Genomic DNA, 26,856 nt, shown 5'->3' on the forward strand with positions numbered 1-26,856 from the left:
ACCTGCTTTTTGAACCTCCCTATAGCCACAAGCATACGTGTCTTTAGTTTACCTAGCTAACTAAATATCACTAAAGCACAAGTGGGTCTTATTTTTAGTTTATAAGTAGGATTTCTGTATATTGTGTCTTTAATATACCTAGCTAACTGAACCTAACTTAGACCTAACTATAGACACAAGTGTATGCGTCTTGAGTTAACCCGCTGACTAAACCAAAATGAAACATGTGTGTCTTTGTTTTTTTAACCCAGCTTGCTAAACCTAACTAAACAAACACGTGTGCCTTTAGTTAGGTTAACAGAGATAATCAAACCTTAATAAGAGCCACATATATTGCTTTTAGATACTTGTAAGGACCCATGCACGTTGCTTCTAGGTACTCGTTGGGGAATCTACTTGAGACGCGATGGGACACGTGACGGTCCTTGTAGTATCAGCCATCTTTTTTGACTTGACTATTTTGTTCAACTTTTCAATATTTGGTTAGCTTTGAGCCAACAGAAACAATGCTATCCACATTTTGTTTGATGTTGTAAACAGCCCGATAGTGGCGAATCGTAATTTTTATTATTCAAGATAACTTTTCAGTTTTTGATTACATTGAAATCATCAGCCGACGTCAGGATGTAAATAAAATAAAATTATCAGTTCTGTTTTCGGTTCTGGGAAGGTGTGTGTCTGTATTCCAACGTCTCTATTAGTCATAGTAATGACACGTGTTTGTCACAGTAACGACCAATACAGTAATACTTAAGAGATTACCTGTATGTGTAATGCTGCATGTCTTGGCTGGCCTGACAAGAAAACAGCAAGCCACTTTAGACTGAAATACAAGTGGTTTGTTTTTATTAGGAGCCCGTTTTTGTCATTATATATTTATTTTTAAAAAAGCATGAAAATGGCAAACAGACATTTTATTGCTGATATGATCAAGAACATTTGAAATGAGGGTATTGCTTTACCACCAGGTGGAGCGAACACAGAGCGAGGAGCAACAGCTGTTTCCCTTTGCTTAGAGTATTGGTAGCACAGGTAATAACAAAATGCTAAGTAACTATAGCATAATAGTATTAGATAGTATAGCAGCTATGTAAAACTACTGTACTATCCCATAGTGTTAGATAGTTTAGTAGAATGACATAGTATAGCAATGATGTAAAACAACTATCTTATATGGTTAGATGGTTTAGTAGTATTAGATAGAGCTTGCATAGTAAGCACGCAGAGAGCGCATGCCTGAATGACATCATAAAAAGAGAAACATTTTTTACCTATATATTTGTATATATATATATATATATATATATATATATACAGTCTTATTTTTACCATGAGATACAATGCCTATACATACAATTTTTAACCGATCGTAGGCGTAACAATATACCACATCCAAAGGGTGAGACCGGGTCGGAGGCCCCAGAAGCGCACCTTAAAGGGGTGATATCAGGCCAACAGGTTTGAATGTGATCAGCCATAGACCTCTGAAGAATAAGTCCCGCTCCCAAGGCTGAGTACAGAGTTTGTTATGTACGATCATTCTACAACCACATGTTATTTCCCATGGACATTTGACTGAGGGATCCGGGAGGTTCGGAGCCGGGACTTATTCTTCAGAGGTCTATTACAAGCTGTTTGAAAATTCTGCCCCGCCCCTCCCCCTTGTCTTTCTGTCACGGGTATAAAAATCTCTCCCCCACCCCCATCTTGTCTCTCTGTCCCGGTTATAAAACCCCATCTTCCCAACCCCCAGCCATCATAGAGCTATTTATTTTATTTACAATCTTCCAGGCTGAGGACGTTGGAGAGATTGTCTTCTGGAGGAAGTGGGGGAAAAAAAAACGTCATCATTCATGGCGGTCGATTAATTCACTGCCTCGCAACAGGATGTTCTAACTAGCACTGCACACACGCACACACACACACAGACGCATGCACACACACACACACACACACAGACGCATACACACACACACACACACACGCACACACACACACAGACGCATACACACACATCTGCACACACATACGCACATAAACACACACACACACTCGCACACACACACTCTCGCACACACACACACACACACACTCACTAGTTGAGCCTGGCCTGAGTTGTGGGGAAAGCCAGCTCTATCTCCCATCCCCTCCTGCCACTCCTACTGGGTGAAGAACAGGGGATGTCAGGCAAATGAGGAGGAAACCGAAGTGAGAACTGAGCCACTCTGCTGTGGATTAGCACGGTTTGTCTTTGAAATAAGCCTGTTCCGCTCGTGGCAGGTCTGTCCCAACAGATCCCCCACATCAATGTTCCCACCACGCACCTTAGCCGGAGAGGAATGGGAGAAATCCCGCTCACAACAGAAGCCGTTCCATTTAAAGAAACATTTAAAGGCTCCCGCGTTTCATCTTTAAATAGAATCTTATTAAAAGGCTTAATGTGTTCATATTATAATGCAAAAATGCAGGATTGAAGCATGACAGAAAGGCAAACATCACTTGCTAATTATTAATATGAGCGTGGCACAGATCAGCAGCGAGAAATACAAGTATACAGGGATATGCAAGATGGCGCCTTAACCTAAACCTGTCCGGGGTCAAACCCTGAACCTGTCCGGGTCAAACCCTGAACCTGTCCGGGGTTAAACCCTTAACCCTGTGAGTGAAATATGTGGTCAGTGCATTGGTCCTCCTTTCGGTGTTCTACTGGGTCCTGGGGGGGCTGGAACCCAGGAGCTACACGGAGACCTTCTGGTCCTGGTCTGCAGGCACCGAGTACACGCTGGAGAGGAGGAGAGGGGCAGGCATGAGTATAATCCTCGAGGAAATACTTTCACAGGGCTGGGAAGAACACGTCCGCCCGGCCCAGCGGGTGATCAGGTGCAAGTGTCAGGTGCACGGCGGCTGTGTCACCTCTAAGTCACGTCTCATCCCCAGGTGAAACTTATCTATCTGGCAAGGAGACGCTTGTTGATCCAACAAGCAAAGGGTTGCAGCGCGATTAAGCCTCTCTCTTGAGCAGTGCAATCAGGCACTGCTGCCGTACCACCAGGGGGCCTGCAGTAATCCTGCAGAGAATTTAACCCTCATGGAGACCTGCCTGCTCCAAAGTCACCACCCAGACTTGGAACACTCTGGGGAACTGATCTCTACTCTGTAATCCCCCCCCCCCCCCCCCCGCCCCCCATCTCCCCCCATGCTGTCTTGAAGTTACAGGGTTTAACCCCCTCCCCTCACCTTCCAATTTCCAAGGCAAAATAAACTATGAAGTCTGCCAACTTGTAAAACTAGAGCAAATACTATGATTAGCTCAGCGAGGGATAGGTGAGGGGACAGGTGGGGGCAGGAGAAGGCTTCTCTGCTGGACCGGTTCAGGCGGTTTGGCTGTTTGGCTGATAGCTGTTGTCAGGTTGTTGTCTTGACGTCAAGACAGAGTTGGTTTATTCAGACCAGAGTCGTCTCGTCAGGCTGTTAATCATGAAGGGGGGGGGGTTGCGACAGGCCAGGTCCTGTTCTGCAGGCCCCGCTGCAAGAGGTTACTAAAGGTTTATCTCTGGGCCATTGTTCCTGAGAAGGACATGCTAAAGGGTGGAGTGAGGCGACTGATAATGGTGGAGGAGGTGGAGGAGGAGGAGGAGGAGAGCCTTGTGATATACAAGTCCTGACGTGCTGTGGCTGGTAGCTGCACATGGTTGGCTGTGTGGCTTGTTGTTGTCATGTTTTATTCTCTCTCTAACTTTGGCTGAACTCCGGAGAAACTGTTACCCATCAGACTGGTTTGATCACTCCCTGGCTGAGTAAGCGTAAAAGGAAAGCAAGCGTATATCTCCCCCCCCCGATATGCACAGGTGCAGTGGAACGACGCGCTATAACTCTTTACACCAGATAACTGCAGCGTGACCTGCTTTATATACAGTAGTGCACCACTAAGAGCTGCTTTAAATGCTCCCACACTCCTTGTACTTTGTTGAACTAAAGACACATCAATCTCACGGGGAGATCAGGAACATATTTTGTTATGGCCGATGACAAACAATGCGGCTAAACTTTTGCAGGTCCAGAGAGAACTGAGAGTAGGTGCTTACCCTTGCTGACGCCTTTGCATGTTGCGTCGGACCAACAGTATTGCTGCAAGAGAGGAACAATAACAGAGAGGTTTACACACCAACGTCGTCAAGCTGGACAAAGCACCAGGTACTGTTGCGAGGACTTACCAATTATCACAGCGACAGACAGAGCCACCATGGCCACAGCCACACCAACGACAATCCCCACAAACTGGTCTGAGGGAGGAAAGCATCAACACTTTATTACACATACAAACGTCAAAAACAAAACCCTGTACTCCGCGGCCTTAGCTGAAAGAAAAACATACAATCATACACATAGTATAGATGTTTGATGTGCATGTTTAATGTGCATGTTTGACAGGTTTTATTTACCTGATTCTTCTCCCCCTGTAGTTTTGCCCATGTCAGGATCCTGGAATTCATTTATGGGTTGCACATCTGTAATGAACAAGAAAAAGTACAACCAAAATGAAAATATACGATGGGCCTTATAAACATTTTCACCTTTTTGGGAAAAACATATATATATATATAACATATATATATATATATATATATATATATATATATATATGCTCAACAGCAGTTGAACATTAGAGAGTTAAGAAGATGCTACAGGTAGTGAGGAAAAGGAGGCAACAAGAAGATACTTTAGGTAGTGAGGAGAGGGAGGCAACAAGAAGAGGCTTCAAGTAGTGGAGAGAAGTAGGGAACGAGAAGATACTTTAGGTAGTGAGGAGGAGGAGGAAACAAGAAGATACTTTAGGTAGTGAGTAAGAGGAGAAAACAAGAAGAGGCTTTAAGTAGTGAGGAGAAGGAGAGTCTGGAAGAGGCTTTAGGTAGTGAGGATAAGGAGGCAACAAGAGGAGGCTTCAAGTAGTGAAGAGAAGTAGGGAACGAAAAGATACTTAAAGGGGACGTTGTTATAATGCTTGATAGTCATGTTTAACCATACACAAAAAATGATGTAGATTTTCGGGAAACTCTTCCTCTCATCTGGGCGCTTTCAGCATTCTCTGTCAACGCTCGGTTTCGTACTTCTCCGCCCCCTCGCCCTCGCGGGCAGATTTGACCAGGCATATGGGGGCGCGGCAGGAGTGCCTCTACGTAGATGATTTCCCGGAAATGTGAACAAGTGAATCGCAAACGTTGTCCCGAGTGTTTAGCGCTCTGCACAGCCACCCCAGACTGTCAGCAGGGAATACGTCGAAATGCATGTACGTCATTATTTGACACTTTAGTATGGTTAAACATGACTATCAATCATTATAACAACGTTTATAGATCATAAAAGTCGAAAAAGCATAATAGGTCCCCTTTAAGGTAGTGAGGAGAAGGAGGAAACAAGATGCTTTATGGAGTGAGGAGAAGGATGCAACAAGGAGGTACTTTAGGTTGTGAAAAGAAGTAGGGAAAGAGAAGATGCTTTAGGTAGTGAGGAAAAGGATGCAACAAGAAGTTACTTTAGGTAGTGAGGAGAAGGAGGCAAGGAGAAGAGGCTTTAGCTAGTGAGGAGAAGGAGGCAACGAGAAGAGGCTTTAGCTAGTGAGGAGAAGGAGGCAACAAGATGCTTTATGAAGTGAGGAGAAGGAGGAAACGAGAAGATGCTTTAGATAGTGAGGAGAAGGAGGCAATGAGAAGATGCTTAAGGTGGTGAGGAGAAGCAGGAACCAGAGAGGGGGTCCTCGGAGGACAAGAGAAGCACCTCCGCGGTCGTAAACCAGATAAGCGATTCTAGCAAAGAGCCTTCATGGAGAAGATGAGGAGTGACGGGAGCGGCGCCAGAAGAGAATGAAAATGCCAACGTTGATTAACCAGCTGGCAGTTACAGGGGAGGGGGGGTCCCTGGGCTGGCTCTGTCGCCCCTCAGAGAGCTAATTGATTTCCTTCAACCTTTTAATGATTGTCTCGGAAAGGGAGGCTTCTGATGCCTTGGCCTTTCGCACAACCTGAGTGGGGCCAGAACGCTGTAGGCCCCGCCGACTGACCAGGCCTCGACCCCATGCTCTGCTTAAAACAATGGGCTCGCAGGCGGTCCTCTGGGGACAGCCGGAGGCGAAGAACACTCACCCACGGCACCGATAAGGTCCTCATCATCGGGGTCTGCAGGGGAGAGGAAAATGTGTCCAACAACATAATCAACAATCTTTCAGAATAAATAAAAACGAGAGACGCTGAATCTGTCTCATACAGCTGTTTGATCAAATTTACAGATGAAAGATGAATTATAAGAGGTTTGGTTCTGCTGCACTGAAATTGGAATTGACTTCAATTTTGTGATTAGGTTAGGGTTAGGTCTGATATGAGGACTGTAGGGGTCAGGTTAGGGTCAGGCTGATGGGAGTACTGGGCTGTTTCCCAATGTGAAGGAAGCATGCTCAACGGCTGCCCTTTTAAGGACGTTACGTCACAGAACGCCGACAAGCACTGTTCCAATGTTGAGAACACTCGGAAATTCGTGCACTTTTCGCGTCCTTTATTTTTGAGAATTCCGAGATTTTTCAAGGATGCATCGATGGATCCTCAACGAGCCAAAATACCCACAATCCTTTGCGTTCACACGCTGCGCGGGATATTCAAAAATTGCGAATAGGAAGCAATACACATTGCTTTACACAAGCGAAGTTAGTTGAACGTTTCAGAAATATTTTGCGCCGTATTGCTTTTTATAGATTAATCATGTAAATGCAAAAAATTAACCTGTGAGATTTCTTTCAAACTTTTTTGTAATGATAGGCTATACTTTGCCTGGATTGATTTGTTTTAATATGTAAGTAGGTGGTGTTTAAACAAACTCCTGTCGCCAATAACAATTTCAACAATTAAAAAATTTAAATATTAACTGGAGCAATATTTAAAAAGCGGAATCGGAAGCGCTTCTACACTAGCAAGTCGTTCCGAACTCCGAACGCTACAAACACTAGGCAGCACTCTAGCCTCATCTCCATAGGACGCGACTAGCAAGGAAGTGTTCTAGCAAGGCTGCAGCCTTCGCTTTGGGAAACAGCCCTGTAGGGGTCAGGGCCCAGGTTAGGTTTAGGTCTGACGTGAGGACTGTAGGGGTCAAGGGTCAGGGCCCAGGCTAGGGTTAGGTCTGATGGGAGTACTGTAGGGCTCAGGGCCCAGGCTAGGGTTAGGTCTGCAGGTGCCTGCATGTTCATGTTCGTGTTCATGTTAACGTGTAAAAGACCTACCATCAGCAGATCCTTCAACCTCCTTTGATAAAGCTGTATGGGGGAGACATGGGACAAAATGGTGACATTCATATACAACCTCTGAAAATACACAAAAAGTTTCCATAGTCACTCTTTCTCACTCTTTCATCATTTACACTTCCCCCTAAACACTGAACACTACCCCCTACACACTATATACTATACACTATACATCATACTCTATACACTACCCACTGCACAACACACTACTAACTTCCCATTACATTACACACTACGTGTTACACACTAAATACTGCACTACACACTACATACTACACATTACACTACACCCTACACATCACTCAAGTTGTAGTTGTCTATCTGTAGAAGTTGTTTGAGACCAGAACCAACAATACTGGAGACCAGAACAACCCGGAATAGAGACCAGAACCACCAGTAGAGACCAGAACAACCCGGAATAGAGACCAGAACCAGCAATACTGGAGACCAGAAAAACCCGGAATAGAGACCAGAACCACCAGTAGAATCAGATCAGAACATATTAGAGTCCAGAATAACCAGTACTAGAGACCAGAACATACCAGTAGTAGAGACCAGAACATACCAGTATAGACCAGAACAAACCAGTACTAGAGACCAGAACAAACCAGTACTAGAGACCAGAACAAATCATAAATAGAGACCAGAACATACCAGTACTAGAGACCAGAACATACCAGTACTAGAGACCAGAACAAACCAGCAGTAGAGACCAGAACATACCAGGATTAGAGACCAGAACATACCAGTACTAGAGACCAGAACATACCAGGATTAGAGACCAGAACATACCAGTACTAGAGACCAGAACATACCAGGATTAGAGACCAGAACATACCAGGATTAGAGACCAGAACATACCAGTATTAGAGACCAGAACAAACCAGTACGAGAGACCAAAACATACCAGTATTAGAGACCAGAACATACCAGTACTAGAGACCAGAACATACCAGTACTAGAGACCCGAACATACCAGGATTAGAAACCAGAACATACCAGTACTAGAGACCAGAACATACCAGGATTAGAGACCAGAACATACCAGGATTAGAGACCAGAACATACCAGTATTAGAGACCAGAACAAACCAGTACTAGAGACCAGAACATACCAGTATTAGAGACCAGAACATACCAGGATTAGAGACCAGTACTCACCCGTAGAAGATGGCAGTAGCAGGCATAGGAGCAACAAAAGCATCATCTTCAAATCCTGCGAAGGAAAAAAATGTGCTTTAATATTAATATTCACCACCCTAGGATGGAGCGTAGTGGCAGCTTGTGGGGTTTGTCTGCGTGGATTCAAGTTGAACCTAAACTCCACTGGTGACTCATAATACCATATTAAAATAATCCAATCCCAAATTGAATTCCCACTGGTGAGCAGAGTCTACGCTGCCTTAACCAGTATGAAAACTGAACACCACTCTGTAATCTGCGGTGGGTGGAGGCCAGGGGGTGGGTGTGGTCAGCGACGGTGTGGGGGTCTGAGGGTGAAGACGGCGTTTCCCACAGGCCTCAGCAAAAAAACGTGTGCCGTCGTCATTCCGTTGAAGTCAGCTGGAACCAGGTGTCTATCCCAAAGTTTCCCCTCTGTGTCGACACTTAACGCAGGCCCCCTGCCAAGCGTAACGAAACCTAGCGTATAGAATACCTCAGCACCTCACCAGTCCAAACACTGTAATCCACGGCGGATTCATTGGAACAGCAGTGTGCTTATCACCCTCACGTGATCAAACCGAGCGGGACACCTATTTACTTTGGCTGCGGAGCAACTGTTATTCCCCTGTTGGTCTTGAGAAACCGGCCCATTTCCTTATGGCACGGAGCCCAAAATACAGACGTGTTGTGGTCGAAACAACACAGATGCAGAACCCAGCTGTTCCTAAACAAAGCCCCAGCAGGCAGCTGGGTGCCGCAGTACAATCAACAGTATTTTTAACCGTGGAAGCGGGGTGAACCGCGCGCATAGACCCGGGTCCACGCTGTTCCGGCGGATAATATCCTGGGCCGGCTTCACATTGGTGCCTTGGGAAGGACTTTCCCACCAGGCAGTGTCATTGGTCGGCCATTGTGTCCCTGTTTCCTCTCGGTAATGATCGTCGGGAAAGAATGGAAGCTGTCTTACACCAACACAAGGAGAGAATACCATGGATCCCAGAAACACACACGCACACACACACAGCACACACTCGTGTGACGATAAGCTGCATGCTCGGATGAAGTGGTGCATTTGCGTAGATTTGATTCAGCCACGGGGGGTCAGGGTGCTATCCTTCCTGGATGATGTTGACGTCTACAGGAGGCAGATATCGGCTCTGGCATCGGCCTCGTCTACAGCGGGTTGTCTGTGTACTGCTCGCTGGAGCATGTGAAGGATTACAGTATATTAGTGGAACAGGCTTTGCATCATCACTGTATGATTCAAAATGAGAATGTGGCCCACGCTGTCCTAGACCCATGAATGGCAGGAGTAAATCTCCAAATAATCTTAAAACAAAACTATAAATAAATAACAATCCTGCGTGTCCAATTTGATTAGATTTCCAGAGTGTTGTGGGTTTGGGGGGAGGGAGTGGGAGGGGTGGGATGGAGGGAGGCGGTGGAAGGGGGTTGTAATAAGATGATATCAATTGGAAATATGTATCTACAGTTTTTATATCCAAAAACACGGTGTGGATAAAAAAATCTGCTATCCAAACTGATCTGGGACAGTTCTAATTAAACAATTGAATGGCAATTAAATGCGCTTTATTTTCCCTATTTCTGATTTGTTTTGCTTTCATACAAGACCCAACGTGCAATATACAATAACATTCTTGGCTATAAACGTACTAAAATGTTTTTGTCCATAATCTTCCATTTTTTGTTTAACATTGTCTTTGTCTAAATGACAGTTAGGTCTTTGTCTATAAACGTACAATAAGGTCTGTGTCTGGAATCTTACAATGTCCTTATGATACAAACAAGCATCAACAGAAACTACATGAAATGCACATGTGAGGACGACATGTTTTGTAATTTTATCGTTTCTTTGTTATGCCGTTCAGTGTGTTTTCCTCATTATATGATTAACCTTGAACGGCATCCCTCTAAGGCTCTCAGCACTTAAATCCTGTTGACAGGATTTAGATGCTAATTATTATTAGCTTATTGTTCACCAAATATACTTTATTGTTCCTCCACAAAGACCAGTCTAGCAACATCATGTCAATGTTGGTATTAGGCAGAATTAGGAGTATAGGTGTTAGAAGTATTAGGTAGGATAAGGATTCTGGTTTGTAGTAAAAGGTAGTATAGTTAGTAGCATAAATTAATCCAAGGAGTATAGGTATTTGTAGTAATAGTTATTAGGAGTATAGTTGGCAGTATTAGATAGCATTCAAAGTACAGGTTGCAGTATGAGGAGTATTGTGAGGAGTGTGAGGTTGTCCCACAGTGAGGCATCTAAACACTTTCTTCTTTCTGCTCACACAGAAGCGTCCTGATCACCAATAAAGTATCGCTGACATGTCACTTTTACAAAAGCGATAAGCATCGAGATGGAAGAGGCAGTGGAGGGTGGAAACAAGACACAGGCGGGATTGTACACGAGAAATAGAGCATACACCTAAACGCTACGATTATGATCAAAGCAACAACAAACACGAACTGTTAACGTGTTAACGATTGAGTGGGAGGATGCTATGATGCTACCAGACCATTTCTAATGCAATGCCAATGTGATAGTGTGTCAAGTTCAGCAGAAAACAAGAACTAGCAAGCTAGTCAGGTGATGCTTTCTGGAGAGAAATTTGTTTGCTATGGCCTTACGATTATAAGCTATAACTGTAGTGTGCTGTATCTAGTTTGCGAATGCTAGCTATAGCTATGCAAAGCAATAACTTTCGATTGCTGTAACTAGTTTGCTAAAGCTAGCTATAACTATGCTAAGCTATAAGTGTAATGTGCTGTAAATAGTTGGCTAAAGCTTGCTATAACTATGCTAAGCTATAAGTGTAATGTGCTGCAACTAATTGGCTAAAGCTTGCTATAACTATGCTCAGCTATAACTGCAGTGTGCTGTAACTAGTTTGCTAAAGCTAGCTATAACTAGGTTAAGCTATACCTGTAGTGTGCTGTAACTTTTCACTTTTCATGTTCTAGCATGATACCCATGAAGGCCACACACATACAAAAATGGGGATTCCTTGAAGACATTGCCTCTCTGTCACCTCTCCTTGTATATATATACACATGCAACTGATTGAATACACAACCTGCATGGATCCAATCAGATGTAGGGCTGTACATACCGAGAACCTCTTTTATCAGATGCGGACTACACACGCTTGTTGGGATAACAGCACTGATCCGTGTGGACTCCAGTTAAGGCTCCTCCTAAGTCTTAATATTAAAATGCAGTAAGAAATAGAAGAGCAGCACGGTAGATTTCTCTGTGATCTTAGCATTTGAGTAAAAACAACTTCTCTTTGATACACATTACTTTCGGGAGAGCAGCATGAGTAATTATGAATACAACAAAACAACTGATTCACCAGCACACCAAACGTCTGCCTTTCTGTCTGTCTGTGAGTGTGTGTCTTTCTACCTGTCTACCTACATATCTGTCTATCTGTCTCTCTATCTACTTATCTGTCTGACTATATCCCTGTCTGTCTGTCTATCTACCTGCCTGTCTGTCTGTCTAACTACCTCGCTTTCCGTCGTAAAAGTTGCAATCTATGTAACTTATGCTTTATTACCTTATCTTTTATATTATATCATCTAACTGTTTATCTCAGTAGAAAGAGTACGATTGGGTTTCATTTAAATGTCTCAAACTAATCAATGTTTAAATGTAGAATGCTGAATGAGTTGCAGGTGAAACTGACCAAAACATTATGAATCTGAATTTACAAAGACAATTATCTATAATATACAAATGTATTATCTGTTAAAACTCACCCACATGTTGGCCGAGATGCGCTACACTGCCCACATTACAGGAAGTGCTGTACAGAAAGTTAGGAAACTGTGGTGAATGACGTAAGCACACTAAATCTGTCAACAAAACGTGCACGTTATATTGTCATGTGCTTTTATCAGAAGTACCATGATAACAGTGAGGTAATAAAAGCAAGCCTGTTTACAAGTATTAAAAGTGTACCAGAATATAGCTAAAACCAAATGTTGGAGAACAGTTTCCACTGACAAATTCCACTTTCACTGATCCCACTGATCGCATATGTAACAATTATGCAAATAACATAGTACCTGTGAAATTTAGTTCTTACCGAAGGATAATATAATAGGCTGCTGTTCTACTGACCTAGGCTATTTTACGTTAGGGCTATGGCCTGCTAGCTTACTGTAAGCCAACTATAGGGCTCGAAAGGCGTGACATCACACGATCACCATCTCCATTTTAGAAGCATAGGACCATTGTACAGTTAGTTGTTATTATGTAGATATTTGGTTTTGGTCGGTTATACACAATGAAATGATGGGCCACTATGGTGAGACATTAGCCCAGGTCACAGAATATTTAAATGTGTTCAGGATTTCACAATAGGCCTACTACAACGAGTCCTCCAGTCCTCTCAATTTGGCTTGCCAATAAAAAATCCTGTGATGCATTCTGATGTACAAGGCCTTTAAGCTATTGTCAGCCAAACAAATCAGAATTTGTTTTGTAAGTATATTTGAAGTAGAATACTCATTATATTACCAGCACTAATCTATTATCAATGCTTAAACTGGGGACACCTCGGCGGGTTCTAGAAGACTCTAGAAAGTGCTAGCCAGCAGATGTACTGATGTCTGCTGAGTTGAATCAGAAGCTAAAAGGCATAAGTCCCATTAAGCTTAGTTACCCATCACACTTTTTGCTGGAAATGTCAGTGTCTCAGTGTGTCTCATTAGTAAGCTCAATGTCACAATGATGAATGAAAATAGAATAGAAAAAATAGTCCTTCATATATAAGTATTTGATTCCATGTACATATATCTATATCTATATCTATATATATATAAAACATACCCTAATCCTATTCAAACATTATTACTGACATCTGTTTAAACAATCAGTGACATGTTGAGCTACTGAAAACATTCCGTCTTAACTTACAGAGTCTATATTTGTCTACAATCTTCGTATAGGGCATGGTTGTGTGTGTGTCAGCCCTAGGCAAAACTGTGATATTACAGGTTAGTGAGATGAATTAGTTTGCCATGTTGATTACGTTTCAAGATGATTTGCCTTTGATCAGATCTTTACTCAGAAACTCAAGGGAAACATCTGTCACCTGTCATTCTTTGGAATCCCCCTTGTACAATTGTTTAGCACAATGGGAAACTTTCAAGGAAACCCCATAAGACTATAAAAATCCCAGCATATGTTAAATGTGCAATCCCAACACGCTAGTGCAATCAGTTAACCCGAATGACATGTGCGGTGTGTGGCGATGCAATCGGATATGGAAGGCTGAGTGACAGACTTACGTTTTGTGTGTCAGGGCTGATCCAGTAAAGTTGAGTGCACTTCAGAGTTGCTGATACTATGGGGACGGCCTGCGACTGACTGCAGGTTAATACAGGTGTTCTCCACTCGGGACGGGGAGCTCTGCCTGAGCCTTTCATTGGCTGCAGCGCATGTTGAAATATGACCCTGGCCCCCGTCGCTTATCATTTACTAGCCACAGTGGAACAACTTGTAACTCCGCTCACAAGGAATTAAAACCACTCTGCCAGAGGCCTTATTTGCACATTGTCAATCATTTGCCTAATCACATGTTGTTTGCGAATTCTATGGCGAAGATGGCCCACAAGCTCAACTTGATCATAAGTTATATATATCATGAAATGCTAAATATTTAGTTTAGTTTATAGCTTTAGTTATCTTCCGCTCGTGACAGGAGAGGACTCGAAAGAGGAAAGGAACTTTGTGGTGCTACTTCTAAAACCACCGGGTTGTGAACATTTGAAACTTTTTATGGTTATGATCGGTGGGTTCCAACTGTATGTGTCGTGTCGGTTAAAACATTTGCACGCTCTCCACATGCTCTGCACCACAATGTATCAGCCCCCTGACGCATGTCATAGGTAATGTTTGGCTTTCAGGGCAGCGAGCCAACATGTTTTCACTAATTTCTGTAGAAAAAATTACAAAACATATATATTTTTTCAACTGTTGTTGGATCTTTCCAGATCGTCTGGCCTTCTTCTCCTGTGACATAACTTGAGTTGAGAAAAGTAAATGTATGTTTTAATGTTCAAGCACTGCTGTGCTCGGTCATGTCCGTAGTGCTTTGTAAGCATGTTGTTTGAAGATTTTAGTTTAAACATAAATTCCCTCTGTACAAGCTTGCCTCTACTGCATGTAGAGGAATGTGCAACATGCGTGGTGTTAATTTAAGAAAACCAAAGTGCATCGATTTATAAATACTAGAGATTTAAAATCAACACTTGGAGTATATTCTTTAGTAGATGCTTTTTTTTTTTATATCAGTATGCCAGTATATTGTGGAGGCCACTGGTTATATCATTCCACATGGTGGACCTGACTGCTCTAGAACCTCTCCCCTACTTCCAAGAAAAGTGGTGCGGTTTGTGTGGAGATCTTTCAAGCTACAGGGGAGTCACAAAAGATTAATAAAAATGGCAGATTAAATTGATGATTAAACCATCGGCTCAACTCAGGGATTTAACCTCTGGAACTGAGCTTGAAAGTCTGGGGATATTCCTTTTCAGTGTGCATGAGATAACAATCATATATACAATGCTCTTGTCTCATAGTTCCAACACCATTCTTACACATGTTGTGTACATGGCATGATGGTGAAATCATCAAGTTTCTTAATACAAATATCCAAGGCATGTGGCAGAAACAGACCAAAAACATTTATCACAGAGGTGACAAATTAGTCCTATATCCATTAAGCAACACGCTAGACAAGCCTAGGTTAAATCTATTCAATGATGACGTGGTGTATTGTTTTAGTCATCCATCATGAATTGATTTCCCGTGCTCATGACTCACGTGAATACCGGTTAATGTTCAACCACCATACAAAACGGTTGAAAAGAGGCCTGTATGCCAGAGAAATGGGTGAGCTGTCTTCACAACGCTGCCTTGCCCTGCTGACCCCACTAACCTCTCTGATGTATTATGTACCTAATATGTGTCTGATGTAATTGCATCAGCTGGGACTTGGCCCAGGCGATCTCTCTGCTCATGCGTGTGTCTACCCATACTAAGGGCTGTAATTAAAGCCAGGAGTGGCACTCATAATCATTTTCATTGTCAGTTAATTGCCAACTATTAACTATTGATTTTTAGGGGGAGGGGGGTTTAATAATTCAATAATTTCGTAAGCCCTCTGCTAGTGGCCTGATCCCCGGGTGCTCTCTTGAATGCGTCGGTCTGAGAAACCGTCAAGAAAAACTATCGCTTTTATCATTTTAAGTATTTGTTTCACCCTCACAGAAAAACAACCAAATATTAATGTTTATATTTTGTGCGCAAAGTGCCAGTGGCTTCAAATCCGTGCAACTGTGCAATCGACAACAACAAGATTGCAAAATGCCTACAAACCTCAAAAAGCTGATGAATCTTCTAAGTAGATTTCGGTTAACTTGTGTACTGAGCCGTTGGAATGTGCGAGCATGGCTTCACTGCAGGTGTCTCTCGCTATGTTAACACAGGTTAGCCGCTAGCAGGAAAAGCTAACACCACCACAATAATGGCTTTGCGAAAAAAAGGTATGGCTCACCGGTTGTGTGTTTGGTGTTAACAATGAAGGACTAATTCAGGATTCCTGGCCGTTTGTGTTACGCTTGTCAGATAGGCTTAGGTTTAAGAGGTTGGGCAACATGGCTTCACAGTGACCGACTGTTCTGTGTTGGGCTATAGGGGGAGGTCTGGCCTCACAGTGACCCACGGTTCTATGTTGGGCTATAAGGGTAGGTCTAGCCTCACAGGGCTGTGTTACAGCTAAGGGGTAGGGCTGGCCTCAGAGTGACCCACTGTTCTGTGTTGAGCTATAGGGGAGGTCTGGCATCACATTTCAAGCTATAGGAGTAGGTCTGGGCTGTATTCCAGCTATAACGGTAGGTCTGGGATGTGTTCCAGCTATAGGGGTAGGTCTGGACTGTGTTCCAGCTATAGGGGTAGGCCTGGGCTGTGTTCCAGCTATAGGGGTAGGCCTGGGCTGTGTTCCAGCTATAGGGGTAGGTCTGGTCTTGTAGGACAGGCTGTAAGCTCCAAGCGTTGGATCTGTTTCCCTCTGCCATCATGGTGCGGCATGCCTCCTCCTACTCCCCCTCTTCCTCCTCCTTCAACTCTTCTCCTTCTCCTCCCCCTCCTCTTCCCCATCCTCTTCCTCCTCCTCCTCCACTTTCTCCTCCTCCACCTCCTTGTCCCCAGGCCTGTCTGCTGCACCCTCAACAGTCCCAGGGGCGTTGCAGTAATAGGCATAGCCTTTCTGGTTGGGCTGGATTTAGTCAACATGCTCGCTGTTCCTTGTTTCTGCCTTTGTTCGTTTGTTCTGTAGCTCTCTACATATACACACTGAATATTTAGAGGGGTATTGTGTAATAATATTATTTTAGCTAATTTTTGCATCTATTTGGGAACGTAATTAGTAAGCCACACCACGAGTGTGCTCTCTCTCTCCCTCTGTTTCTCCCTCCCCCCCTCTCTCTCTCCCCTTCCACCCTCTCTCGCTTTCTCTCTCCACTCCCCCACTCTCTCGCTCGCTTTCTATCTACCCAACTCTCTGGCTCGCTTTCTATCTCCCCCACTCTCTCCCTCCCCCTTTCTTTCTTTCTCTCTCCCTCCCTCTCTCTCCCTCTCCCTCCCTCCCTCTCCCTCTCCCTCTCCCCCCCCTCTCCCCCCCCCCTCCCCCCCCCCCCTCTCTCTCTCTCTCTCTCTCTCTCTCTCTCTCTCTCTCTCTCTCTCTCTCTCTCTCTCTCTCTCTCTCTCTCTCTCTCTCTCTCTCTCTCTCTCTCTCTACTTCTGTCACAAATGTAATAATGGAGAGCGATCATCCCCCTTCTTATATGTATCTCTGAAGCTCCCATCCTCCAGTGTTTGTGGCTGGTAAAAGAGCAGAATGCATTACTGAATAATAAAGAGTGGTGTTAATGTCATCCGTTTAAACATTTCTAATGTATTTATTGTATCACTTACATTAACATCACATTACAAATCCATTACTGAAGCATTTTTTATTCTTTTGAAATGACGATGGACTATTTGGAGCAATGGAATAAAGTTAAATATGAAATTAGTACTTAAATTATTTATATTAAAAAGGGAGCTGGGATAATTGCAGGAATACATTGTATTATGAATCACACATTTTGTTATGGTAGAATATCTGCTGAGCCTCAGCCTATCTTCAGATAATGTTTCCTAGAAATAGGCTTCTTGCAACGAAGGACTTGGGGGTACTAGAATTGGTCCTAGTAACACTTGGGGTTCTAGACCTGGTCCTTGGAACACTGGGGGTTCTAGACCTGGTCCTAGGAACACTGGGGGTTTAGACCTGGTCCTAGGAATACTGGGGGTTCTAGACATAAGAAAACTGGGATTTCTAAACCCTAGGGACACTGGGCGTTATTGACCCTGGTGACACTTGGGGTTCTAGACCCTGGGAACACTTTGGGTTCTAGACTTGGTAATAGAAACATTGGGACTTCTAGACATGGTCCTAGGAAAACTGGGGTTGGAGACCCTAGAAAAAAATGGTGGATAATAGGAACAATTGGGGTTCTAGACCCTAGGAAAACTGGGGGTTCTAGACCTGGTCCTAGCAACACTTGGGGTTCTAGATCCTAGGAACACTTGGGGTTCCAGACACTAGGAACTGGGGGTTCTAGACCTGTTCGTAGGAAAACTGGAAAATAACTAAACTCAGGGAAGACAGCCGGACTTTGTGTTCTTATGTCAAAGTATCAGGGAATCACAATGCATTTTGGATTTCACGGTTTACCCAAAGAAAACATAGACAGCAGAAAGGGGTAATGGCACCTACAGGTAGACAGGGGGGGGTTGAACCCTGAACGGCCATCAGTCAAACACAAGAGTACCCTGTATTGTGTTACCAAATTCTAAAGTTGTTACTGTTGTTACTTATTGAATATGAATATAGAGTTGTTTACAACTCTATAGAATCATGTGGTTACTAATACATACCTAACCTAACTTAACTTGTTATTATTCTTTGAATTGGGGCGGGTTGGGCATTCCCTGTGGCTTTACAGCTCATCAGAGTTGCATGGCGGCTTTTCTAGAGTGACTACGTTCATTAGGGTGTTGTCGCTCTTTAATTCACCTCAAGAACATGACATGTGTGACCACAGTTGAGAGTTATGGAGAGTTCTGAAATTTATTTAGTTTCCAACCAAAACACTATAAAAATTTTACCTGGTTAATAAAAAGTGTTTGTTTACACTAATATCTACATTTTTTGTGATTAAAATATGTAAACGGGTAAAGTTATGAATACGTATTCTAGATCCTTATAGTATCTTTTTCAACAGCGAAATATGCTGTTGTGTTAATATAAAAAGGTACTAAACTAAACGGAGGCAATAATACCTAATTCAAGGTCATATTACAACGGCTGTCGTGGGTCCCTCGAGGGTCAGAGATTATTAAAAGTTCAGAAAGCATTTTTTCTGTTGTTTGCCTATATTCCGGTAAAACTAGTTCCACGAGTAAACTTCCTGTTATGGTCTGCTCGATAGTATATGAACAACAAAGTCGCTTTAATGAATATTGGAATTTCGACACAACGTTTTGATGCCCTTTATATCCTGTGCATATTAGCCAAGCTCGTTAGCATAGTGAGCAGCTTAATATAGTATAATATATGAACGGGCACGGAGGTGACGAATAGCACCGTTAGGGTATTAGACATATAGATATATTGTTAGGACATCCAGATAGCTGTGAGCCATGGATTAAAAGGATGTAAAAGTTGGGATGGCAAGTATATTATACTTGTGAGGAGCAGTGCAGGTATACCCATCAATGTGAATACACGACACCAGCAACAAAAAACATTCCATAAGGAATAATATCAAGAAAAGATAAACAAGGCCGCTCTTGAGTCGGAGATCACTAATTCCTCATGACCATGATGAGATGATGTATTCATCTCACCATCCGCACAACCACGCTTGACCTGGAGCCACACATGGATCACAGTAGATGCTTGATAGCCTACTCTGATTAGATTGCCGTGGATGAGGGCCTAGAAGGTTGGCTGCAGGGCTACAGTCAGACCACAGTAAGTTCCTGTCTGAGGTGCTCAGCAGAACAATATAACAATAGGACCAACGATTACATCATCGTGTCCCAAAATGTCCTCCCAGGAAGTGGTCCCCCCCCCCTTCCACCTACAACATTTCGACTGAAAGCCACTGCTCAAGTATTGACCTATCCTACTCAAGCAGACTACACATGTATTTTTAACGTTTATAAGGTCCACATCTTTCTATTGCAAGAATGAGGTCCATCTTTATATCACATAGATAACATACAGAATGCATCCAACATGGTTTATGGTCAGGTTTTGGCGGGAGCGTTGTTATGAGAGTTTTTATGAGACTGGATCACAGCGTTGACTCACTTAGTGTGGTAAATGCAGTGCTGCTGCCCCCTGCAGGTGGATGCTGTCGTTGCATGAAAAAAGCAAGAAAAAAAAAAGCAATTGTACACTTATGGGGGTTGCGTAGGCCTACCCTTCTATGCTGACATTGTCGTACTGTTTTGCCGGGGAAGGCCTGAGCTCAGCCCAGAGCAGTGAATGTAGACGAGTGACTGACTGACGAATGAAATAGGATACAGCCTATAATTAAATAGCCTAGTAAAAACATCGCTGTTGCATATTGTTGTTGTAACTAAAATGTATGTGTTTGCCAACGTGAAGTTGCCGGTGGGCGAGCTTTTTGTGTACGCGCGCTTCCTTCGCCCTTCGGGTAATTTCGGACGGGGGCGGGGACTAGGGGAAACGGGGAAACAGATCTCGACACAACACCGGCCCGGTCGGGTTCGACAGATTTGGCAGTAATATAATCTGAACTGAAACTGATCCGTATAACAATGTAGAGTGACTGTGGTCATGTATTGAAATAATAACACTTCTCAATATCAGTTGTTTAATTTTGAATGTTTTTATTTTTTGAAAGACGGTGAACTAAAGATATGAACACCGGTCTGAGTTGCGTGTATAACTGTGTAAGGCCTACCTGCCTGCCATGGACCTATTAAAGGAGGTCAGCGGAGCTCAACTCTAGTCAATATGTCGACAGAGCAGGGGCTACAACAGGCTACAACAGCAAAGGGATAAAAAGACATGGAGCTCCGGTGTGAATGCATCGCACATTTGGTGTAAATTACCGGTTAAAGGTGAACTTCCGGATGTTTAACCTGGACCTCTTTTCGCCTCATTTGGGTAAAACGGACTAACAAACTAACATTAACACTTTTAAAAAATGATGTGCAAATGTGGTGCAAAAAGTCTAATTGTCGGAATCCCCCAACGCCTATTTGACCACGAGATGGTGCTAATGGTCCACTTAATGGTGCTGATACACTACAATTTTTTATCTCTAGAGACTATCCCAGTAGTTGACCATCTCTCGACTGCATCTTTAGTCTACCTCTAGTTAACTATCTCTAGACTAGAGTATCCCTCTAGTCTGCTATCTCTAGAATTGATCACTAGGTATATCTCTAGACTGTATCTCTTAACTATCTCTAGTTTACTATTAGTAGACTATCGCTCTTGTTAACTTCATACACTGCTACACAATCATCCGTTTCTGTTTTCCTCAAACCTCTCCCTTTTCGATTCACAAATTTAGAGAAGTCCTAATTTACACAATATTTACACATGAAGACAATCCCTCCCATCCAACATTCAAAACAACACCCCCTTCTCAAAAGATCAAAACACTCGGTAAAGTCCCTTAATGCAATATTTGAAAGCCAAACACAGATACATATTCACACAAACACAGGAATATGGCTCACCCTGAGGAATATGGCTCTCCCCCCACCACAGAGAGCAGTCCACACCCCGCGACCGGACCGGACGACCGAAGGGCCTACCCACTAGCCGGTGCTGCGGGGGGCAGGTAGTGACACGCCTCTGTTCTCCACAAGGGGGGGACACAGGCCTGTGTGGTTGGTAGGCTACTTGATCAAACGCCCCAGTTTGCCCGCAGCAGTACATGACAGGTGCGTGAGCATCAGTGAGGTGCTTGTTGGGTTTTTGCCACAACGTTACCAGTTTAACCCCTAAAAACAGTTAGAAAGTATTTGTAATGGGAAGATCAAGTTTCAGACAAGGGTGCGTCATTATTACTCTGAGTTTCACTGGGACCGCACGTTTACGACCTAATATAGGACCTAAATGTTTATGACCTAATATACGACCAACATGTTATGACCTCATGTATGACCTACATATTTATAACCTGTTCTGAGACATACATGTTTATGAATTACTGTAAACCATACACGTTTATGACCTCATGTAAGGCCTACATGTTTATGACCTAATGTACGAAATAATGTTTTAAAGACTGTTTTTATTTCCTGATGTTTGCAGGATGCTAAAGTTGTGGCAGTGTCCCTGCCGCCCTCCATTTACATTCACATTTAGGGTACTTGGCAGACCCTTTTATCCATAAGTACGTACATTAAGTGCCAGGACGTACAACATACAATAATTGCGTACATTAAGTGCCAGGACGTACAACATACAATAATTGCGTACATTAAGGGCCAGGACGTACAACCTACAATCCTCCTCCACCCTCCCTGCCACCCTGCACCCTCCATCCACCAGGAGACAGGGTGTTGCCGATTAGTCTTTGCCCTTTGCTTGATCACGTTTTGCAGAACATGGCTAATTGTGTCAAAACTCAACACACAAGCAAATAAGACACAATACTGGGAAATATACCATTCACATCTACGTCAAATTGAAACTTGGCTATTGAAATCTAGCAATCCTTTTTCAAAATGTCACTGATGACAAAATGATACTCACTTGCATCATATGAATACACTTTCAGGTCAGCAGCAACACACTAGTCTACTTTATGTAAAATCATGGCAGTCTTTCATGTTCACTGTTTTTATTCAGTTCCACAGAAAGGCACGTTTTCACCACAACCAAAAGATCAAATACTCAATACTGAACATTGCAGTACTGTACATTACAGTGCAGTAAATACATTTTAAGCAAAAATAAAAAAAACATGGCAATTGTGCGTGGGTGGGCTTATGGATCCTGCCGTCTGTTGGGGTCTGGCCACAGGATCTCATCAACATCACAAGCAATGTTTCTCCCGCTAAGCATCGAGGAAAATATTGCCTTGTGTGCCGAATCCATCCATGGATTGACCCTACCTCAATGTCTCTGCAGGCCTGTTCCATTGCCTGCAGAAGAAGCATGCGAGCATGTGGTTGGCGGTCATAAACGCGCCATCTCCAAGCCGGAAAAAAATATGCTATGGGCTTTGGAAATGGCGAGTAAGGGGGCAAGTATAGGACTTCAAATTGATTGTGGAATACATATTATCCAAGACAACAACAAACCTGGGCTGCTCTGTCTGTCCTGTACAGCTGCATCATGAAGTGCATACAGAAATGTGATTATATGTTTGGTATTGAAGGTACCTAGTTTTGCATGATGGTGCAGTAGCCCTTGAAGGCTTATGATAGCACACAATGAGATATTTCCTCTGCGTTGCCCCTTGGCCAATTATGTATGTTACGACCCTGTCGTCTTGTTCTGCTGAGGTTGAATCCAGCCTCAATGTAAATAAATTCATGAGGCTGTGCAGCTCCAAGATGCTCTGTAACAAAACAAAATAAAATACATGCAATACATATTTTGGATGGCATTACTCAAAACACTGAACTACACATACAGAACCCCCACCCCATCAAACAGGTACCTGTTAGCTCTCTGAATCTATCTATGTGGTACTGATACAAGGGCACATATTCAGCTGTAACTGGATGACACCAATACTGTATTGTAAATGTAAAGGACTGCAACACCTACCTGTACATATTCATGTTGAAGTCCTTTGACCCTGACACTGTTCCTCTCAAATGGAACCCTGTACAATTGCTTCATGGTAATTTTGTGCTTCATCAAGATGCGTCTGATAGCGGAAATCCTTACCCGCTCTATGTGGTCTATGTGGTTGAATACTTCTACATCTACAAGTGTTTGTTGCTGTGGCTGGTTGAGACGGATTGCATTATTTGCTCTGACTAGTAGGTCCACAATGGCAAGTTCCTGCTGTTGGGAAAACAGGCGTTGGCGTCCGCCCCTAGAAGGTCTTCTTTTTCTATAGAAAAAAAAAAAGCACCCACAAAATGTTACTGTATTGATTTGCTTATTTTTTTACAGTACTGTATATACTGAACTTTAGTGTAGATACACCATAGAAAGTACTGAAACATCTCGATGTACAACCTGCTCTCACAGGAATCTGTGAAATGACCACGGACGCTTAACTCAAAATCTGTGTAATCCTCACGGAAACACACCAATTTCCTTGATATGCTCACGGAATTTGCTCCAATGCAAGTTGATGACACTCATATTCCGTGGCACACACACAGATCCCTGTGTCAACGACCGAGTCAACCTGGTCTCACAGGGATCCGTGAATTGACCATATATTTATATATTTACAATTACAATTAGACGCTTTTATCCAAAGCGACTTGCATCGGTTAATACACACATTGCACACCGACGTTTGAGTCAAGCATGCAAGGCGACAGCCAGCTCATCAGGAGCAGTTCGGGTTAAGTGTCTTGCTCAGGGACACATCAACACTCAGCTAGGAGGAGCTAACAACCTTTCGGTCGAACTAGCTACATTTCGGTTACAAGACAACTGCTCCGACTCCTGAGCTAAGCCGACCCGAAATTGAAATTCATATTGACGGTATGCCACTATATCCCTATTCTCGGCCATGCACCCATCTTGAATTTAATAGACCATTTTCTTTGCTTCGAGGAGGTCTGGTGGTCTCCGTATATAATAAATAAACATGTGCGTGTGTATAGAGACCACCAGACCTTCTCGAAGCAAAGAAAATCTCTATTAAAACTATTAAATTCAAGATGGGTGCATGGCCGAGAATAGGGATATTGTGGGATATTGTGCCATTCCGTCAATATGAATTTCATTCATATATACGAATGAAAGTGCTCTCTCGGAAGGGGGGCTGCTGAGGGTGCTGCAGCACCCCCCCTGGCCGGGACTGTAACTGCAAGTGAAAAACTTTTCTGAATAAATCAATACATTTATTTTTTGAGAGTTAAACTTTATCGTACAACATGGTTATCATTAAATTATTGACATACACCCTTTTAATTTTATTTATCATATTATAATTTCATTTTAGAACATTGTCCGTGTAGGCTGATGTATGACGCACAACGCAGCACACGCCATGCGCGAAAGATCAATAGAGCTGCAAGTTGCAACATGTCCGCGAATTTCAGATTTTTTAAATACTGGCCCCAAAAAAGCCAAACTTGAAAAAACAGCAGTAAGACAGCCGACTCCCTGCCAGCGGCCCCCTTTCCCCCCCGACCACCCCTGAGGTGGTGGGAGGGACCGCATATTCAAACTAATGCAAATTAGTTAGCATATATACATTGCAAGGAAAATTTAAGTGAGTCCGTGAGGCCACCACGGATTTTGAGTTAAGCGCCCGTGGTCGACCCGGTCATTTAGACGGGGATCTGTGTGTGCCACGGAATACGAGTGTCATTAACTTGCATTGGAGCAAAATCTGTTGCCATATCACGGAAATTGGCGTGTTGCCGTGAAGATTCCACGGATTTTGCGTCAAGCTCCCTTTATCATTTCACGGATTGCTGTGAGACCAGGTTGCAATGTACGTAATCACAGTGTGTCACAAAACGACCACTTTCGTTCCAAAAGGAGCATTAGCCACCCTGCAATACAGTTCATGCGACATATATGGTTATGTGATATAGTACAGTACTGTAAATACTCGATACAGTCTGAGTGGAGTAGAAAGTAGAGGGTTGAAGACATACCTGTTTTCCAGTCGGAATGGCCTTATTATGGATGAAACTGTGAAACAGCTTAGATTTGGGTGGACTCTCTGCCAAGCTTCCCTCAGTCAGGCCATGGTTTATGACATGGTCCACCAAAGTTGCTCTTATGTCATCGGAAATAATGTTCCGTGCACAGCCTCTTCGACCACGTCCTCCTCTATGTCTCTGTCCTCCTCTTCCTCCTCTTCCTCCTCTGCCTCTTGCTCTTCCTGCATCAATGCTTGCAAAGTTCTAAAAAATGGCTCAACTGAGGCCTTTTTGTAGCTGGCTGATTGGTGTTGAGTTTTGTAAGAAAGTGTTTTCAGGTGTGTATGTAAGTATTTTCAATTAACAAATGTGTTTTGTATTTTAAATAGATGTGTTCTCCCAATGGTACGCTGAGATGTCATTTTTGAACTTAGTGTCTTATGAATGAAATGGTGTGTAGTGTGCAGGAGCATATTTGCACAATTGCAACTAAAGTGCAAAGCAGCGCTTTTGTTTAAGGAATGGTTACATGTGTTTAAGGTATAGTAACAAAAACTTTAAGTTGTGTTACTTTGGTCTAAGCATGTGTCTATAGTGTTCAAGCAATTGAAAAAAACTGTAAACCGGTTCATTGTAGAATTTGGAGTGAGTAAGGTGGTGTTGCGTGATGCCATGTCAGATATCTGTCGAGTGTGTGCGGTGACGGCTGGTTTAACCTGTGTGCATGATTGTCAAATGCCCCCCAGGTGTGCAGACTCACCCATCCCCGGAGTCAAATCAGTTTGACACGAGCCAGGTGAGGCTGGTTCAACCAGTGATCATCCACACACACGATACAAACTACCCAATACAAAGCCCAATTAGAGATGTGGTCGGATAGTCCTTTTGCTTAGTTTTTATTTACTTTGTTCTCGATGCTCTTCTATTAAGGCTTCGGAAAGGTGCTTAGATTCTTCCTTTCTTATCAACTTGAGCGTAGGTTACACTGGACCATCCTTTACAAAAGGAAAGGAGATAATGCTATCTAAGAATTTTTTGCATCAGAAACATTTTGAAGCGGCTCACAATTCCGCCGTGCACGGAAACACATGATCGACAATAATTGTTTTCATACAATCGTACAAATTGGGATCCTTGACAACTATTTTTTTTCCCTTTTGTGACTCATAGCCTGTATTCCTTTTTTTAATATCTATTCCAAATTTGGTATACAATATTGGTTGTTATTATAGAACAGATTGTCCAGGTTTATTCAGCCTGCATGAAACAGCCCAGTAAGAATGCACGGGGCAAGTTATCTATGGTGTGGTTTTAGTATTCTGTCTTCGGAACATTGTAGTTTCATAACAGACCCACATCCATAGCATCCACCGTTCCTAATTATGTAGCCTAGAGTAAGGTCAGTCGGATTCTCTTTGCACCGCGGTTGTCCTTCCCTAACTCCTAAACATGATTTTGGCTGTCACAATCTGAAATGTTAA

The 26,856-nt window shown here is 43.1% G+C and overlaps 1 protein-coding gene across 3 annotated transcripts; it reads right to left on the reverse strand.

Moving 5' to 3' along the window:
* Window positions 1-252: 252 nt before the first annotated feature.
* Window positions 253-13,842, reverse strand: si:dkey-262k9.2 (uncharacterized). 3 transcript variants are annotated; one of them, XM_060064317.1, is made up of 9 exons: window positions 13,771-13,842; window positions 12,235-12,281; window positions 8,446-8,500; window positions 7,265-7,297; window positions 6,141-6,173; window positions 4,443-4,508; window positions 4,215-4,283; window positions 4,086-4,128; window positions 253-2,782 (listed from the first exon to the last, which is right to left on the reverse strand). In XM_060064317.1, exons 2-9 carry the CDS (start codon window positions 12,238-12,240, stop codon window positions 2,737-2,739), a joined length of 351 nt encoding a protein of 116 aa, XP_059920300.1. In that variant the 5' UTR covers window positions 12,241-12,281; window positions 13,771-13,842; the 3' UTR covers window positions 253-2,736. The 3 variants fall into 3 exon arrangements, with proteins under 3 accessions (XP_059920300.1, XP_059920299.1, XP_059920301.1); XM_060064316.1 differs by lacking the exons at window positions 12,235-12,281; window positions 13,771-13,842 and adding an exon at window positions 8,955-9,317; XM_060064318.1 differs by lacking the exons at window positions 12,235-12,281; window positions 13,771-13,842 and adding an exon at window positions 8,628-8,920.
* Window positions 13,843-26,856: the final 13,014 nt, after the last annotated feature.

Source organism: Gadus macrocephalus, chromosome 11, assembly GCF_031168955.1.
Source record: "Gadus macrocephalus chromosome 11, ASM3116895v1".
In the NCBI taxonomy this organism is placed as follows: domain Eukaryota; kingdom Metazoa; phylum Chordata; class Actinopteri; order Gadiformes; family Gadidae; genus Gadus; species Gadus macrocephalus.

Coding starts and splice junctions, on each gene's coding strand:
- si:dkey-262k9.2 (XM_060064316.1), bottom strand. CDS start 8,987: ATGAATCCGCCGTGGATTACAGTGTTTGGACTG. Junction 4,284..4,442: donor TACAGGGGGAGAAGAATCAG/GTAAATAAAACC, acceptor TTCCTCCCTCAG/ACCAGTTTGTGGGGATTGTC. Junction 2,783..4,085: donor ATGCAAAGGCGTCAGCAAGG/GTAAGCACCTAC, acceptor CCTCCTCTCCAG/CGTGTACTCGGTGCCTGCAG.